This window comes from Misgurnus anguillicaudatus, chromosome 11 (assembly GCF_027580225.2).
Source record: "Misgurnus anguillicaudatus chromosome 11, ASM2758022v2, whole genome shotgun sequence".
Lineage (NCBI taxonomy): Eukaryota > Metazoa > Chordata > Actinopteri > Cypriniformes > Cobitidae > Misgurnus > Misgurnus anguillicaudatus.
The window spans coordinates 35,613,671-35,631,951 of NC_073347.2; the positions used below are offsets into that span (position 1 = coordinate 35,613,671).

The 18,281-nt window shown below is 37.3% G+C and overlaps 1 protein-coding gene across 4 annotated transcripts in view; it reads left to right on the forward strand.

Annotated features, from left to right (window-relative positions):
- The window catches only part of crtac1b (cartilage acidic protein 1b), a 57,397-nt gene that overhangs the window by 25,724 nt on the left and 13,392 nt on the right, over window positions 1-18,281 (forward strand). For 3 of the 4 annotated variants that reach the window (XM_055170859.2, XM_055170861.2, XM_055170862.2), the window contains exons 6-12: window positions 665-799; window positions 961-1,106; window positions 9,332-9,468; window positions 12,903-12,947; window positions 13,510-13,592; window positions 14,106-14,206; window positions 17,144-17,312. In XM_055170859.2, coding sequence (XP_055026834.2) covers window positions 665-799; window positions 961-1,106; window positions 9,332-9,468; window positions 12,903-12,947; window positions 13,510-13,592; window positions 14,106-14,206; window positions 17,144-17,312 — 816 coding nt within the window. The remainder of the gene's footprint in view (window positions 1-664; window positions 800-960; window positions 1,107-9,331; window positions 9,469-12,902; window positions 12,948-13,509; window positions 13,593-14,105; window positions 14,207-17,143; window positions 17,313-18,281) is intronic. The other variant, XM_055170860.2, reaches the window with a different exon arrangement.

Genomic DNA, 18,281 nt, shown 5'->3' on the forward strand with positions numbered 1-18,281 from the left:
CATTTCAAATGCGCGTTTTCTTTTAATGAATTACGGTAAAATCCGGGCACATCCAAAAGCCAGAGGGCGCTCTCGTGCAGAAACTCCAATTGTGCCACAGAAGAAGTAGAAGAAGTAGAATTCTGGCCCTTAGTTTTAATGGTTGGACATTTTTTTGGGGGTAGAGGGAACATTTGGGGGGGCAGTGCCCCACCTAGGCCCTCGTAGACCTAAAACTCCTACAAATGCATATGGAGTAATGTCAGTCACAAAAAACAACTATGTCCACACCGTACCAGCGTTTATTTTTTCACAGCATGTCTTCAGTAAACCCTGACAGTAATTTAAATGCCAAAAGTTGGTTTGCACTGGCGCAAGCTGTGAGTAAATCCGGTCCTTGTTGTGCCTAAATTTAGTGTAAAAGAATGCGTGATTGTGCTGCTGTAATTCATCTAGAGGTCAAAGCTGAATTATAGCAGTGAGAACAGTGAATGGTGCATAAGATGTGTTTGAGAAAAGCTGGTTAAATGCATACGTTCACACTCCCTGTAATGTGATTCTGAGCAGCCAGAGTCTGTGTCAGCAAAAGCAGCTGGAGCCTGTGTCGGTGAAATGAGCTGGAAAGCCACTAACGATTTCTGCTCTGGGTTCGGTGATGATGGCCTTCCCTGTCTTCTGTTTTAAGGTGGACGGGGGGTCGTGGTGGGTCCCATCGTCAGTCAGTACCTGCCTGATATATTCTGCGACAACGAGTATGGGCCCAACTTCCTTTTCCGCAACAATGGAGACGGTACGTTTACGGACGTGGCGGCACAGGCGGGTGAGTTGTCACGTCTGCTTCGGAATGATTTCGTTTTATAAGACAAACAATCTTGATTTTCTAACATAAACATGCATTTTCTGTAAATCAGCTTTGAAACATGTATGCATGTGAATTGAAAACTTTTTCAAAAGATGAGGGAGGTTTGTTTATTCTCGCAGGAGTCGACGACCCAATGCAGCATGGCCGTGGGGTGGCGTTAGCAGATTTCAACCGGGATGGGAGGACAGATATTGTCTATGGAAACTGGAACGGGCCGCATCGCCTGTTCCTTCAGCTCAGCAATCATCGCAAGCAAAGGTTCAAGGTGTGCTTTGTGAAATGACTATTTTTTTTATTTTTCATAGTGATTTATAGTCTCATGCAGAGCACGATCTCAAGCTATATCATTAAATCCTTCTGACAGAGGACACTGGAGATAAAATAATAGCATCTGCTGTATTATTAATCAGTGTTTTATTGTCTGTAAAGTGACCGGTCCCTTGTTTCAGCTGTTGGAGTTTTAAAGTGATCGTTATTGGTGACATTAAGATCTAAGAACATCTATATTTTCTTGAAGACTGAGGGTACATTTACACAATGACGATATTCTAATAGCGGAAAGTTTGACGTCACCTTTTTCACAAATTCATGTCTTTGTACTCTAAACAGAGATGATAATGGAATTGTTTTGTTTTAACTTGCTCTTTGAAAACAGTTTTTATAAGTTAACATTTTCTGGGCCCCAAATACTGTGGTTGTGTTAATGAAGAGCTAAGATGCATTACATGATTCGTTTTGTATAAATTGCCCCTTAACTCATTCCCTGCCATTTTTTGAAAAGTTGTCCGCCAGCATTTTTGTGATTTTCACAGAAGTTTCACAAAATGCCTTCACAGGAACAAGACCCTCTGCTTTCAAACAAACAATAAACATACAAACAAAACGGGAAAAAAACGTTTCATTCTATTTATATTTTTTTCTCTGCTTATTAACTCATAAATATGGGTATTTTTCTTAAAAAATATTTTTTTTAGCAAAAAGCTGAAATAATTGCATTTTGTGAAGGAATTTTGTTAGAGATCAGATTCAGAATGATTATCAAAACATACACAGAGTTTAAAATTAGTAGATAACGTTTTTGCTTCATTTTTTTAATACATTGCGATATTGCAGATTAACATAAAATTAATCAGAAACAAGTTTTTTATGCAAATGTTTTCTCCTTATTGACGAGATAACTCGTCAATGGCGGGGAAAGAGTTTAGCACTGCTCGGACGGTTATAGTTTCTGATGAGGATGTCTGTAAAAATATATATTTGCATGCTTCTTAGCGCTAAAAATCATGCATTTGGATGAGGATACATTTGCGGTGGATGTGTGAGTTTATAATTTAAAAACACCAGGAAACTATTCTTAAAAGAAGTGCAGAATTAATTTTACGTTTATAAACTCAGACATGTGGATTCGGTCTGCAATTAAATTACTCCACGTCCTTGGTTTTTGTCAAAAAAAAAAACAGCAGGTAATTCGTCCGGGAATGTTAACGCGGTGGTCGGAGAAAAACACAGACATTCTGGATTCGCAGAGCAATAAAATCACTGACAACCCCCTGTAAATGATGAAAATACCTTATGTCCCCACGAGAAACAATTACCGTGTGAATATGCCTTTAGACAGTAAGTTCAATAATCTCTGTGGATAATGTAGCTTGAACGAATCTTGCCTTAATGTAAGGTTTTTTAATAATGTGTATTATATTTAGGTAGGTAAGTTTTGAACATTGTTATGGTTTAAGGAAATACAGTTATATACTTGCATTTACGCATTTATCAGATGCTTTTATCCAAAGCAACTCACAGTGGAATCAAGGTATACATTATTTATATGTGATTTCTGGGATTCAGTCCATACAGTTTGAAAACGAATGTTTTAAGAACCTTTATTGATGAGAGTGTATATTAATTGAGATGTTATTCCAAAAATACTTTGGAAGAAACAAATCCAGAAAGAAGTGAGAACGTAAATGTCACGATCCCCGTCATCCGCTCTCACTTTCCAGACTCCCTTAATCCTATGCACCCTGTCATCCATCTTTCATCTTTGTCATCATAGATATGTATATGCTGGCCAACAGAGGTCGACGTCCGCACCTGGCGGCCATCTTGTCACAGTCAGCTGGCTCACTTGTAACATTGTATTTCAATGGTGCGTACTTTTTAAATAACCATAACTTGATAAATTTTCTACAGATTTTCAAACTGTTTGGATTGTTATAAATGCCAGATATGTACTTATGAATAATGTTCATGAAACACGTTATAGCCAAGTTAATAACGTTTGTAAGAATCCAAGCCATTTGTAAATCCGTCAAGATTTTTTAGCGAGATAAGATTATGTGTGTTCGTGCAGATTACTCACCTTACATCAGGTACCACAGAGCCCACTGGAAAGCTTGCCTGTGACAAGATGTCCGCCTGTGATGTTGTTAGAGACTCCGCCGTAAGACATCTAGCCTTTATTATGTATATCTATGATTGTCATCACCTGTGCACTATTACTTGGACTCATCATATACTCCATATATATACACCATTCATCTCACTAGAGTAGTTCTCATCTATGTATTGTGTGTGTTGGCCATGCAATGATCTGGCTGCATGTCCTGGGTCTTTTCATGTCTTTGGCCTGAGATATGCTGGGATGGGCTAAGCACCTTTCACAACTCTACATAAGATCTGTGGCATAGAAAATTAGGGCTGTTGAATATCATATTTTTATGATGCATGGCAATGCTGATGTGAACAATTACTGCATCGATGCATACAAACAAATAACCTATTGTAAAAGAAAGTGCTTGCGCACGTCTCTCTCTATGAGGTTAGTGTGCGCATGCAGGACACGAAGCACATTTAATATTTTTGAACTTGGCTCGCTGTTGAAAGTTCTTTAGGATGTAAAACGCTCAGTTGATGCGTTAAAAGAAGCCAAATTGCATCTTAAAGCACCTTATCAATGAAGCACACACCTATGGAGCAGAGTTTTAATGCAGGGCTTTGACAAGACAGATGAGAGAGCAGGAACAGTAAAAGTGTGAGGAAAACAGACTTACCTGTGCGGTGATATTAAAAATTGAGGATGCAAAGCATTGGATATTGGATTAAATTGAACCGTTTACATAATAACCGTAACCAAATCGAGTCCAACCATGAGACCAGTGACGACGCACACCCCTATAGAAAATGGATTGATGGATTATTGGATGGATTATTCCTCCAATGTGCACTATTATTTTTCCAATTATCAATGCAAATAGACGCAGCAGAGCGATTAAGTTATGCATAGTTAAACTGTCTGCTTAGTCACTTACAAGACTCACTTCTACCTCAGCAGTGTTATTTTCTTTTTCATAACTTGCTTTACCCTTAAAGTGTTATTGAACCCCCAGGTCTCTGTTTTTCCCTAAGTGTGTCAGATAATTGTATTGACCAAAGTTGATGTCTGTGTATTTGACTGGAGTGTTATAAATGGAGCAGCTCTGTGTGTGTAAATCGTCTCTGACTTCAGTTTGATCTCTCTTTAAGAGCAGTGATTGGCTCTTTTAGCAAAGAGATAAATGTCAGGATCAAGTTGTTTTATGGGGGTCAGTTGTTAGGTTAATGTCTCGTGGGAGAGATTACACATGAATCTCCACAGGTGAAATGCAGCGTATTGTGACTTTTGCCTTTATTATTCCAGTGTGAATAAGATGCTTTTTTAATCCATGTTTAATGTAAATCGTGGCTGAACAAACACACCAGCTAGTTTAATGGGGCGTACACATCAAATACGAATTCAACGATTTGCGCGAGTAGGTTACATACAAAGTCAATGCAAAGACGGGAATAGAAGCGGGACGGTGCAAATGATGCAAATTGGGTGGCGCGATTGCTACAAAACCCGTTACTTGCATTGAAAATATTTAACTTAAGCAAAAAAATTGCATGACACGAAGTTTAATCCCGCAAGTAATCTAGAGCGAAGAACGTGATGGTTCGCATTTGGTGTGTGCACACTATAATGGGGCGTACACATCAAATGCGAATTCAACGATTTGCGCAAGTAGGTTACATACAAAGTCAATTCAAAGACACAAATAGACGTGAACTTGTGTGTGGTGGTGCAAATGACGCGAATCGGGTGGCGTGATTGCTACAAAACGCGTTACTTGCATTGAAAATATTTAACTTAAGCAAAAAAATTGCATAACACAAAGTTTAATCACACAAGTAATCTAGAGCGAAGAACGTGATGCTTCGCGTTTGGTGTGTGCACAGCATAATGGGGCGTACACATCAAATGCGAATTCAATGATTTGCGCAAGTAGGTTACATACAAAGTCAATTGAAAGACACGAATAGACGTGAACTTGTGTGTGGTGGTGCAAATGACGCGAATCGGGTGGCGTGATTGCTACAAAAATGTGTTACTTGCGTTGAAAATATTTAACTTAAGCAAAAAATTTGCATGGCTCGAAGTTTAATCCCGCAAGTAACCTAGAGCGAAGAACGTGATGCTTCGCTTTGGTGTGTACGCAGCATAATGGGGCGTACACACCAAATGCGAATTCAACGATTTGCGCAAGTAGGTTACATACAAAGTGAATGCAAAGACGGGAATAGAAGCGAAACTAGAAGCGGAACGGTGCAAATGACGCAAATTGGGTGGCACGATTGCTACAAAACGCGTTACTTGCGTTGAAAATATTAAACTTAAGCAAAAAAATTGCATGACACGAAGTTTAATCCCGCAAGTAATCTAGAGCGAAGAACGTGATGGTTCGCGTTTGGTGTGTGCACACTATAATGGGGTGTACACATCAAATGCGAATTCAACTATTTCCGCAAGTAGGTTACATACAAAGTCAATTCAAAGACACGAATAGACGTGAACTTGTGTGTGGTGGTGCAAATGACGCGAATTGGGTGGCGTGATTGCTACAAAACGCGTTACTTGCATTGAAAATATTTAACTTAAGCAAAAAAATTGCATAACACAAAGTTTAATCACACAAGTAATCTAGAGCGAAGAACGTGATGCTTCGCGTTTGGTGTGTGCACAGCATAATGGGGCGTACACATCAAATGCGAATTCAATGATTTGCGCAAGTAGGTTACATACAAAGTCAATTCAAAGACACGAATAGGAGTGAACTTGTGTGTGGTGGTGCAAATGACGCGAATCGGGTGGCGTGATTGCTACAAAACGCGTTACTTGCATTGAAAATATTTAACTTAAGCAAAAAAATTGCATAACACAAAGTTTAATCACACAAGTAATCTAGAGCGAAGAACGTGATGGTTCGCATTTGGTGTGTGCACACTATAATGGGGTGTACACATCAAATGCGAATTCAACGATTTGCGCAAGTAGGTTACATACAAAGTCAATTCAAAGACACGAATAGACGTGAGCTTGTGTGTGGTGGTGCAAATGACGCGAATCGGATGGCGTGATTGCTACAAATCGCGTTACTTGCATTGAAAATATTAAACTTAAGCAAAAAAATTGCATGACACGAAGTTTAATCCCGCAAGTAATCTAGAGCGAAGAACGTGATGCTTCGCGTTTGGTGTGTGCACAGCATAATGGGGCGTACACATCAAATGCGAATTCAATGATTTGCGCAAGTAGGTTACATACAAAGTCAATTGAAAGACACGAATAGACGTGAACTTGTGTGTGGTGGTGCAAATGACGCGAATCGGGTGGCGTGATTGCTACAAAAATGTGTTACTTGCGTTGAAAATATTTAACTTAAGCAAAAAATTTGCATGGCTCGAAGTTTAATCCCGCAAGTAACCTAGAGCGAAGAACGTGATGCTTCGCTTTGGTGTGTACGCAGCATAATGGGGCGTACACACCAAATGCGAATTCAACGATTTGCGCAAGTAGGTTACATACAAAGTCAATGCAATGACACGAATAGACGCGAACTCGTGTGTGGTGGTGCAAATGACGCAAATTGGGCGGCGCGATTGCCGCAAAACGCGCAATTCACCTCAAACGTGTATTAAATTTAACATTGTTAACTCAAGCGAAAAATTTGCATGAAATGACATTAAATCTCATAAATCTAAATCTAGAAAAATGTGATGCTTCACATTTGGTGTGTAGACAGCATAATGGAGCATACTCACTAAAAGCGAATTCAACAATTTGCGCAAGTAGATTACATACAAAGTCAATGCAAAGGCGCGAATAGACTTGCACGGGGCGGTGCGAATGACGTGAATCGGGTAGTTGATTGCCACGAAAACGTGCTATTCACCTCAAAGGTAAAAAATATTCAACTCAAGCAAAAATTTGCATGACACAAAGTTAAATATTGCAAATAATCTGGAGCGAGGAATGCGATGCTGCGCATTTTGTGTGTACACAGCATTAGTGTACGTGTTGGGCTCAATTATGGCAGTTTTAATCTTGTCCAGTGAATTTCTTTTAGTGGGAGGTTCCCACCCATCCATGTGTCCGTCTGTCCATTTCTCTGGTCACCCTAGTTATGATTAATTCTTCCAGTCTGTCTTTCTGTCCATCTGTTCGTCACTGTCCATTACCACCAATCGGAGATGATCAGTATTGACTTACTCCTCTCTTGGGTCCTGTCCAGAGATGTCCATCACCTCTCCTTCAACCAGACAGCAGAAGGTCACTTCATAGGCTTTCTCCTGCATGCTTTATGAGCCCTATAATTAAAATTGGGGTTAATACTGAGAGATTGCAGGCGTGCTCAATAACTCTTCCATGACTTGATGCTACGCTACTAAAGTGTGGAGATAGTGGTTACTTTTCTTTGCTTCTAGTTGTAGAGTTTGATTTACCTGCAGATCAGTTTTTAATGTCACAGATCAGCCTTTTCAAACCTTAAAACTGATATGTGAAATATATCAAATATTTAATTCTACATTCATGCATTTGGTGGTTGCTTTAATTCAGAATGACTTCTATCCGTTTGTGTGAATCAGACTCATGACCTTGGCTTTGCTTGTGCCATCCTGCCCTACCCTACCTACATATAGTGTTTTCTTATCTAAGTTTTATGTGCAGAGACAACTTTAAGTAAATTTGTGATGCTTTTAGCATTTCTTGGTTAGGTTGAGCAAAAAAGAAAAATCACAAATAGATTTTTGTGAAAATTGTTTCTCAGACAGCAGTGATGTTAAATAAGGAAAGTAATTGGAGATGTTTTGCTTCTCAAAGTTTTCTTCTAAAAAAATATTTAGGAATATTTGTATGCTTATATATATATATATATATATAGTTATTATATATTTTTTTTATAATTTATATTAAATATAAATGCTAGGGCTGTCAATAGATTAAAATATTTAATCTAGATTAATTGCATGACTGTCATGAGTTAACTTGTGATCACACTTAATCACACATTTTTATCTGTTTTACATTTACTTTAATTTCACACTTTTTTATTTTTTAACTCTAATCAACATGGGCATGGACAAATATGGATGATTTATGCAAATGTATGTTTATTATTAGTGAAAGAGTCCGCAAAAGTTATTTTGAAAAAATCCAGTTAGTCGAAGCGTTTCAGCACTTGGACAACGCCATGTGATTTTTACAAAGCATTACTTAAAAATGTTTCTCATTTCACCATATCCACAGTTACAGAGTCATCATATACAATAAATCTGTAGAGTGGCATTTAAAAAAACATTTAAAAACAGATGCATTTGTTTAAAGCAAAGCATTTATATGCTGGCCACAGGTGAAGCAGCTCTTTACGCATTCTAACGTCTCATAATCGGTTCTCATTTATGTCCAAGAGACTTAATAATAATATTTTACATTTTAATCCTTTAATCTTTCATATTTAAAAGCGTTTTTGTGCTGCTGCACATTCATGTATGTGATAAGCAAACATGCGTTGTCGTCCCGTTTATAGGCCCATATTACTAATGCGCTCTTTAAATAACAAAAACAATATTGCGCCATTGACTTTAGACTTTAGAGCAGGTTTTTGTTGGTCAATGGCGTAGTCTATTTTAGTTTCCTCAAAATAGCAACGTGCCAACAATGCGCCTAAACACACCTCGTTTTCAGACCAGAATGCCCATGGGCACAAAAATTGGCGCAAATGCATTTGCTATTTAAACAATGTGGCGCTAAACGTGAAAAAGACACTTGCGTCGCGCATTGCGCTGCATTGTGCCAGGGTGTATGATAGAGCCCTTCAACTTCATTTTAGAGGGAGTAATATGAACTTAAATATTGATGACAATTCTTCTAGTTCCCCATTTTTCCTCATGCATTTATCTTGTTTTAAATCTGTTTTTATTTCTTCCTTAAAATATTAAGAAAAAAGAACTAAGTTGATGCTCCATTGAGGAAAAAATGGGAACTCATTTAGAGCAAACTCTGAGCAATATGATTTTTCTCCAGGCTGAAGTTGTGTACTTTTGGCTTAGCCTAGCAGATAAGTGCTGTATAAAGGGGATTGGTATGCCACTGTGCCCATCTTATACACTGATGTCCTTGTTTTTTTATATCAGGACATCGCCTCGCAGAAGTTTTCAATGCCATCTCCTGTTCGCACAGTCATCGCAGCAGACTTTGACAATGACAATGAACTGGAGGTCTTTTTTAACAACATCGCTTACAGAGGACCATCGGCTAACAGACTGTTCAGGTAAATCGAAAGGTTGGAGTTTATGTTGTTCTAAACTTTATTTTTTTTATGAAATCGTAAAGGAGATGTAATGTTAGGCTGATAACTTTACCGTGTCATTCACTTTCACTGTATGGAAAAAAAGATTGTGTTTCATGAAAGAAAGTCTTGGTTTGGATAAACATGAAACAAGTATATGATGACCAAATTTTAAATTCTTGGGTGAACCACCTGTTAAAGGTGCAGTGTGTCAATTTTAAAAGGATCTCTTGACAGCAAAATAATATTCAAAACTATACGATCAGGGGTGTATAAAGAGAATGAGATGTTTTTATCTACATACACAGAGGGTCCCCTTACATAGAAGTCGCCATTTTGGGGGCGCCGTGTTTCTACAGAAGCCCTTAACGGACAAACTTTTTTTACTAAGTTGTCTCCGACGATGACATGTTTGTCCGGTGGCGGCTAACGTAACCTCTCTATGTGTTCCAAAAGCAAGGGGTGAGAAGTGGACTGAGCGGTTGGTTGCAATTCGCAACCTCACCACTAGATGGCGCTAAAATTTACACACTGCACCTTTAAGGATATCAGATTTAGAAGATTAAAGATAAAAGTTGAACCACACATATTCAAAATACAAGATTAATGCTGAAAATGGTTTACTAATCCTCGTGGTGCTTTTTACCTGTATGATTTTCTTTATTTAGTTGAACACAAAGGAAGATATTTTGATAAATGATGGTAAGTTGTGTGACGGTACCCATTGACTTTCATAGTATTTGTTTTTCCTATAGTATTGAAATTAATGGGTACCTTTAACTGTGTGCTTACCATCATTTATCCACTTTAACGAAAATGTTTTTATATAGATAAAATAAAATTAAATATATAAAACTTTATTATATACGGTACTTAACAAATTTATTAGACCATCTGTCTGTTTGTCTCATAGACCATCCAAGTGCTTTAATGTGAAAGTGATTTTTATCCACAGTTTTTATACCCTGCACATTCAACTTCTCTCAGAAGTCAGAAATGAATCAAGCGTAACGTTTAACCATTAAAATGTATTTTTCTATTAAGGACTGCATATAAATAACTGTAATTGGCCTCTGAATAAAAATAATAAAATACTTTACTTGTATAACAGTACAAGAAATGCTTAGCTTTAGAAATACTACACTATTGTGACTAAAGATCTTACACATACTACTGGATTAACCATTACAAAAACACCATTATAAATACATTTTCGTTAATGTTGGTCAACATCAATAAAGGTATTCCTGTTAGTCTACGGTGCAATAATTAATGTTAACAGTTACAATGCTTGATGGTCTCGGTCCACAAGGATATGATTTTGCATACAGGTATGTGTGGTTACGTTACACTACACAGATATGCAACATCAGGTCGAGGATACGGTTTTAACCTTTTAAAGTGTACAGAATGTTTGTTTTACTAATTCGGTGCAGATGTTATGATGTTTGCTTAATGAGGAAACACTTTTTTTTCTTGCAACACCTGAGAAGCAGCAACAAGGCGGAGTTGTTAAAAAATTGATTTATTGAATGTGCAGCTTTATTTTATGCTGCAATGAAAAAAAAACACTCACACTCAGAAAACATCAAACCAAGCCAATGGAGTTTTTCTGATTAATCTGAAAAGCCTTTATTTATTCATGGTTTATCCATTTAAAACCTGAAGATTGACTATGCGTCTGTGTACTGCTACTTCATCAAGGAAGTTTTTCTAAAGGCGCCATATAAAATAAATGTATTTTTATTAAATTAAAATGCCCTAGCCATGATTTTAATAAAGGCTTTTTGCACTTTTTAGTAAACTCAAGTGCCTTGGTTTGTTATGTTTTTCTGATTTGAATTATCCCAAAGAGCTCCTGTAGTACACACACTGTCGAGCATTTGTTGCATACTTTGCTCATAATCACTCACACAGGGGCTGCGTCCGAAACCCAAGGCAGCTGACTTGTTGGCTCGCTGTCTCATGAGATAAAAACTTCGGCGGCATGTAGACAGCTCCGGGAAAACGCATTCGGATGACCTTCATAGGCATTGAAATGGGCAAAAGTTTTTTTTTACAGAGAGTGCTTTTGTGATAACTTATCCCATATTTGAAAACTGCAATACTAATTTATCACTAGAAATGCAATCAAAAGTTGTAAAAAGTAAAAACATAATGTTATTTACACTATATTTGTGATCCAGCCTCTTTCTTGGCCGCCATTTTATTTTTTCGAACTCGTTCAGGCTCGACCAATCCCATTACCCGCGCATACACACGCATAGAATTGTGGGAGAAGCCAATTAAAGTATCTCAGGAGCATTCGGACATGTCTTGATGCCTTCTTGCCTTGCCTTAGAGATTTCGGACGCAGCCTAGATGTCAAGGTAAACTGTACTTTTATTGCCTCCGAGGAGAGTTAAAAATTGCACTGATTAGTGAATTTTAAATAAGAATAAAATGCATTTTTAATGTTTAAACCATTTTAAAGACAGCTAAAAATAATTCATAATAAATGTTGCAGCACTTACTAAAAAATGTCATTAAATACATTTATTACACGGCGCTCTGGAATGCTTGATTCTGATTGGCTAGTTGCAACAACATTATTCCCAGATAAGAACCACCTGAAGCGAATAACACAGTACCCTATAAAGTATAATATAAAAATGCATAATAAACAACATGTGGCCGTGGACCACAAAACCAGTCATAAGTCACACGGGTATATTTGTAGGAATAGCCAACAATAAATTGTATGGGTCAAAATTATAGATTTTATATGCCAAAAATCATTGGCTTATTAAGTAAAGATCATGTTTCATGAAGATATTTTGTAAATTTCCTACTGTAGATATATCAAAAATGTATTTCTCATTAGTAATCTGTGTTGCTACTTCATTTGGACAACTTATATGATTTTTTTGCACCCAGATTCTAGATTTTCAAATAGTTGTTTCTCGGCTAAATATTGTCCTATCCTAACAAACCATACATCAATGGAAAACTCATTAATTCATATTTCAAATCTCAAAATTTTAAAAGATTGACTAATATGACTGGTTTTGTGGTCCACATATATTAGATTAAATGATTAAACAAAACATTTTGTTTGAACTTGTTTAAACAAATCTGTAGCTTTAAGCAGCTATAGGAAACATTTGCATTTCTTACAAATGAGTTAATAAAACATTAAATCAATAGTTCATGTCCATATATTTACTCACGTGGCAAGTAGCCGTGTAATAAGCAGGATAATGTGAATCCAGCTGGTTGTTATCCCAAATAAATCCCCTCGGGGTGATACAAGACCCCAAGGTCCTAATCACCCTGTCAGGATTTATTCTGTCACAACAACCATCTGCATGTGCGTTATTCCTTACACATTTAAGATTTTTTACATTTAAGATTTTTCTATTTAATATTTGAACCAGGATCGAAAAAGTTACCCGGGTGGATTCGTCAACATTTAAAAGAGGGTAAGAAAAATGTGCACATATGTGCATATGCACCTGTTGTTAATTCAACAGATATTTTGCATTGGAAGTTTTCTGCATAAGAACCCTTACTGTGTTTGATTATGTAACAGACATATTTCTTTAATAGTTACATTGTACGGCAGGAAACAATCATGAAAACTCTCAATGTTGGGGATTTGGTGGAACCCCAAACAAAGCAAGCCAACTGGCCAACGGCCAAACCATAAACATTATTCAGTCCAGTCCACAAGTCTACCTGATGGGAAATTTCTTCTGTATCCATCCACACTCATTTTCTAATAAAAATGACTTAATGTGGCGTTAAACAGAGAATTTAAATTGGTTTTTAATCCCACCTTATAAAATAACCATAGAAACCTTTCTGTTAGTTTTATTGGTCATCCAAATACAGAGTACAAACTACCAGCATTAAAATGATTTAATTGGACCAATATTGTAGTTTCATGTAAATGAATATCTCATTCTGAGACTTGTTGCTACATCGATCCTTTGTGTTAAGCTTTGTCGAGCCAAAATAAATCCTTTATCTTAACTACGGCAGAGTTTCTCGAAGAGAACACGGAGATCCACAGATCGAGGAGCTGAACATCGGGGAGGCCGCAGAACCGGAGGGAAGGGGAACCGGTACGAAGGGTTTGCTTGGAAAATTTAAGATTGTCGCATGAGTCTTGAAAATGGTTTGCTTTCTTAATGACTTGAATATATCCAAGGCTTGTGTAATATCTTTCAGAGACTCATCAGTAAGATGAATGAGAGGCTAAACTTTAAATGAAGCTTTTTGTTTATCTGTTCCTAAAACACATTAAAGATATTATTGGCCGTGTTTGTTTGCATCTGGCATAGCCCTGCTTCAGTATGGTAAAAGTTTATTAAAGAAAAAGTCTAATAATTATACACAACCAATTTATTTCATTAGTTGATCGAAGACCTGGCATTGGCAAATTGGATTGAGAAATAGGGGTTGAGTGCATCTTCAAACATGTGCTCATCCTCTTTCTAACACTAGATGGCATCATAAATCCAGGCTTGTGTGCTACTGCAGTCATGAACGATAACTTTTTTTAATCATATTCAGTATCAGTCATATAGAAAATAACATGTACAGGTACAAAGATGTTTAAAGAAGCTGTATTACAGGAGCAGCTGTGACTGATTTTGATGGAGATGGACAGCTGGATTTGCTGGTGACACATGGAGAAAGTGCAGCTCAGCCCATCTCTGTCTATAAAGTCACACAGGTGATGGCCAGTTTTATACTTTGCTGACAGTAACATGCAATGTTTTTAGTTCTGGTAGCTCTTTTGATTTCATGCTATATCAAGTACAACTATGTCTCAGATGTTTCTCCAAATTTTGGAAAATATATTTTTCTCTGTGGGATCTTTAGGTGTCTATTATGGCACAGTAGATTGTTTAACAGTACTTTGTAGTAGGGATGTTCAAATTTACCGGTTAACCGAAGGTAATAATTTATGACAGGTTAAAAAAGTATTTAACGTACAGTGCCTAAAGACATTTTGCCACTTTTCTATCCTTAATGAAGTGAATGTCCTGTAAATGAGGTGAATTATTGCTGCCCTGACGGTCTGTTAATGTAATAATTTGTATGAGAAATAATTTGTACTGCGTATGTTTCCATGCTTGAGTATGGTTTTATGCTGCATGGAAACGCGAAAGATGACACGGTCCGTCTCGCACGCGTCCGGACAGACATTCGCTAATCGCCTCTGTCCTAGACCCTAATGAACATCTCTCTTTATGCAGAGAAAGTGGACACAAAAACAAAACGTTTTAACTCATTCCCTGCCAGCCTTTTTTTGAAAAGGTCCCCGCCAGCATTTTTTGTGATTTTCACAAAAGTTTCACAAAATGCCTTCCAGGAAAATGTTCTTCTAGAAATATATATATATATATATGACATACAAATATATCAAATGAAAGAACAGTCCCTCTGCTTTCAAACAAACAAACAAACGTTTGGAATTTTTTTTATCCTATCTAATATTTTTTTCTCTGCTTGCAAAAAAATTTTTATACATTTTTTTGATAATCGTTCTGAATCTGATCTCTAAAAAAATTCCTTCAGAAAAATGTATTTCAGCCTCAATTTTTTTTTTTTTTTAAAGAGAAAGCCTGGTCCAACCAGACTCTCGTACATTCATTTCATTTGTACAGAGAGTCTGGCCACGCTCCATTGCAAAGCGTTACTTCCGTTAAGGAGGGTCCTCTGTTTAAAACTATTGGATCTGCCCAGAGTCACTCAGGATCTGCCATAGGCGATCGCTAACATGTGGTCGTGACGTATATCATGCACCGAAACCGGCCGGAAACAAGAAGTCTGAATGATCAGACTAACAAAACTTAGCAAACATTGTTCTTGCTCCGGCTTTAACTTCTGTATGTTCGGCAGTTTTGCAACAACGGACCGAATAGCTTTTCTCACGTCTTTCTCCGCTGCCATTACTGAACTACAACTCAAACTGACGCACGACCTCAACATCATCGTTCTTAGCCACTCCCATCTAAACAAAACTCTACACAGCAGTCCCAGACGTAGTACTGAAGCGAAATGAAAATTAAGCGGAAGCACGTAGGAGGGCGGAGCCAGGCTACATATTTATGAGTTTATGCTTCAGTTTTTTTATAAATTGGGAACCGTATTTTCCGAACTATAAGTCACTCCGAAATATAAGTCGCACCATTCAAAAATGCATCAGTCAGACGAAATAACATATATAAGTCGCAGTGGACTATATGTGGCATTTATTTATACAATTATTTTACAAAATCCGCGGCAAATAACAGACATTTCATCTGGAGAGGCAGGTTATTCAACTAAACAATAGCAGACAGAGCAGCAGGCTGAATAGATGTTCGTACATAATCGTAACATTATCAGTTGTTTACACGATAAACAATAGCATACAGAACATACCTGGAAGGCTGAAGAGGATAAATGAACCGAACAAGCCTCCGAGCATCAAGTTCGGAGACTCGGCATTCCACATCACAGAATCCATTGAATTACATAAATACTGGAGCAGCATATAGTGGACTCTTGCGGCTGTAGACGGTAATGGTCTCTCCTGCCTCGTAAATGTCAAAATTAATTTATACAGACCTACACGGCGCTCCTGAGAATAAGACGCAGCACCAGCCAAACTATGAAAATTAAACGCGACTTCTATATCTACTGGATAATCGCGGTATTACAGATAAACAAAGTTAACAGGAACATTTTTAATGCAAATATTTTCTCTTAATTGACAAGATAACTCGTCAATAGCAGGGAAAGAGTTAAAAAGTGTCCTGCTTTAGAAAAGGCCACTGTGGGAGATGAAAGAGACAATCCCTCTTTATATATTAATCCTCTGGACTGATCGCGTGCTCCTTGATAATGTAATGTTGCGTGAAAATTTGATAATGTATGAATCCTGGTTCTGATGTTGATCTGTTGCTGCCGTTTGCACGTTTAAATTAAATAAAATGTTTTTTTTACTTGTTCACAGCCAATGTCAACTGTACTTTTACTCGATGACAATTTAATATATAAATCTAATCAGTTAACAGTTAATGTCCGGTTAATAAGCTGCGGTTGTCGGTCAGAAAATGTAACAGAAATGAACATTGTTACTTTGTTGTGCATTGTTTTATTAACTCATTCCCCGCCATTGATGGTTATCTCGTCAATTAAGAGAAAACATTTGCATTAAATAAACTGTGTTCCTGATGAATTTTTATGTTAATCTGCGATTATCCACTATCGCACTTACGCAATTATTTACTCATTTTAAACTCTGTGTATGTTTTGATAATCATTCTGAATCTGATCTCTAACAAAATTTCTTCACAAAAATTAAATTATTTCAGCTTTTTGCAAAAAAAAAATAATTAAGATTTTTAAGAGTTTATAAACAGAGAAAAATATAGATAGGATAAAAAGTTTTTTTCGTTTTGTTTGTTTGTTTATTGTTTGTTTGAAAGCAGAGGGTATGTTCTTTCATTTGATATATTTGTATGTTTATATATTTTTGAAAGAAAATTTTCCTGAAAGGCATTTTGAGAAAATCACAAAAAATGCTGACGTGCAACTTTTCAAATAAATGGCTGGTGGGGAATGTGTTAACTGTTAAGAACCAATAATGTTAATTTGCTCTCTGATTGTCTTATTTTAGGGCTCATCTAATAAGTGGCTCCGTGTAATTCCACGCACGCAGTTTGGGGCTTTTGCTCGTGGTGCCAAAGTAATCGTTTACACCAAAAGAAACGGCCCACATACACGAATCATAGACGGAGGATCCGGGTACTTGTGTGAAATGGAGCCGGTGGCTCACTTTGGACTAGGTATGTATTTCTTATTTACTCTTTCCCTTAAAGTCTGTACAAAAAGTTATTCATTAAAGGAACGGTTGTTTTTCATGTAATGAAAGTGAAGTCATCCAAAAAAGATTGCAAACAGACTCGGAGAAGTCTGGTTTGTGAACACATCATTCAGATCAGTTTTATGAACTGGATCAAGTCATTGAAAATATTTGACTCTCTTGTTTAAAATTTTTTTGAGTACATCCACAAACTAGGGAGGATATTGAGATTTTTAGTAAACTTAAATTTGTATCTGCCATCAAACAAAGCTGACAATATGAAACAAAGTGATGGGCTTCTAATGACAAAATTTCATTTTTCCCTGTTCCTTTAATAAAGCTATAGCTATGAAATTATGCATGTACAATATCCATTTCATAAGTGCATCCACCGTGTGGTATCAGTCTCGGAAACGTTCAGGGTCACCGAGCGGCGGGAAACAAGCTTTCGCTCTGCTGATTCATTACAGAGAAACAATTATGATGTAACTCCAGGTCATGTTCACTGGGGGAGACCCATAAGGTTATACAGCGGTAACATTATCCTCCGCGTGGAGGCCGCTTCCCTGAATGTCCTCATAGACCGGAGGCCCAGAGAGAAGCCTGCAGGTGCGCCGGCCGGCCGGTGGCAGTGGACCGGGACTTTCTCTCGAGGCACACGGCTTCATCTTGGAGCTATCGGACAGATTTAAGGCAGGAACATGCTGCCAGCTGGAAGCTCTGATTGTTTTGTATGTACTGTTAAAAAACATAGCGATAGATATAAGTGGTCATCGGTTCACCCGTGGGGGTCGTAAATGTGTGTACGGGTTCATTGCTTTTCATGGAGGTTTCTGTCAGAGTGTAAATTTATGTAAAATATGTACAATGCTAAATTTATCTTAATGACGAAGCACTGTGCTAGCACCGTGGTACGATGTTGATATCAGATTGTAAAACAATACTGTAGGAC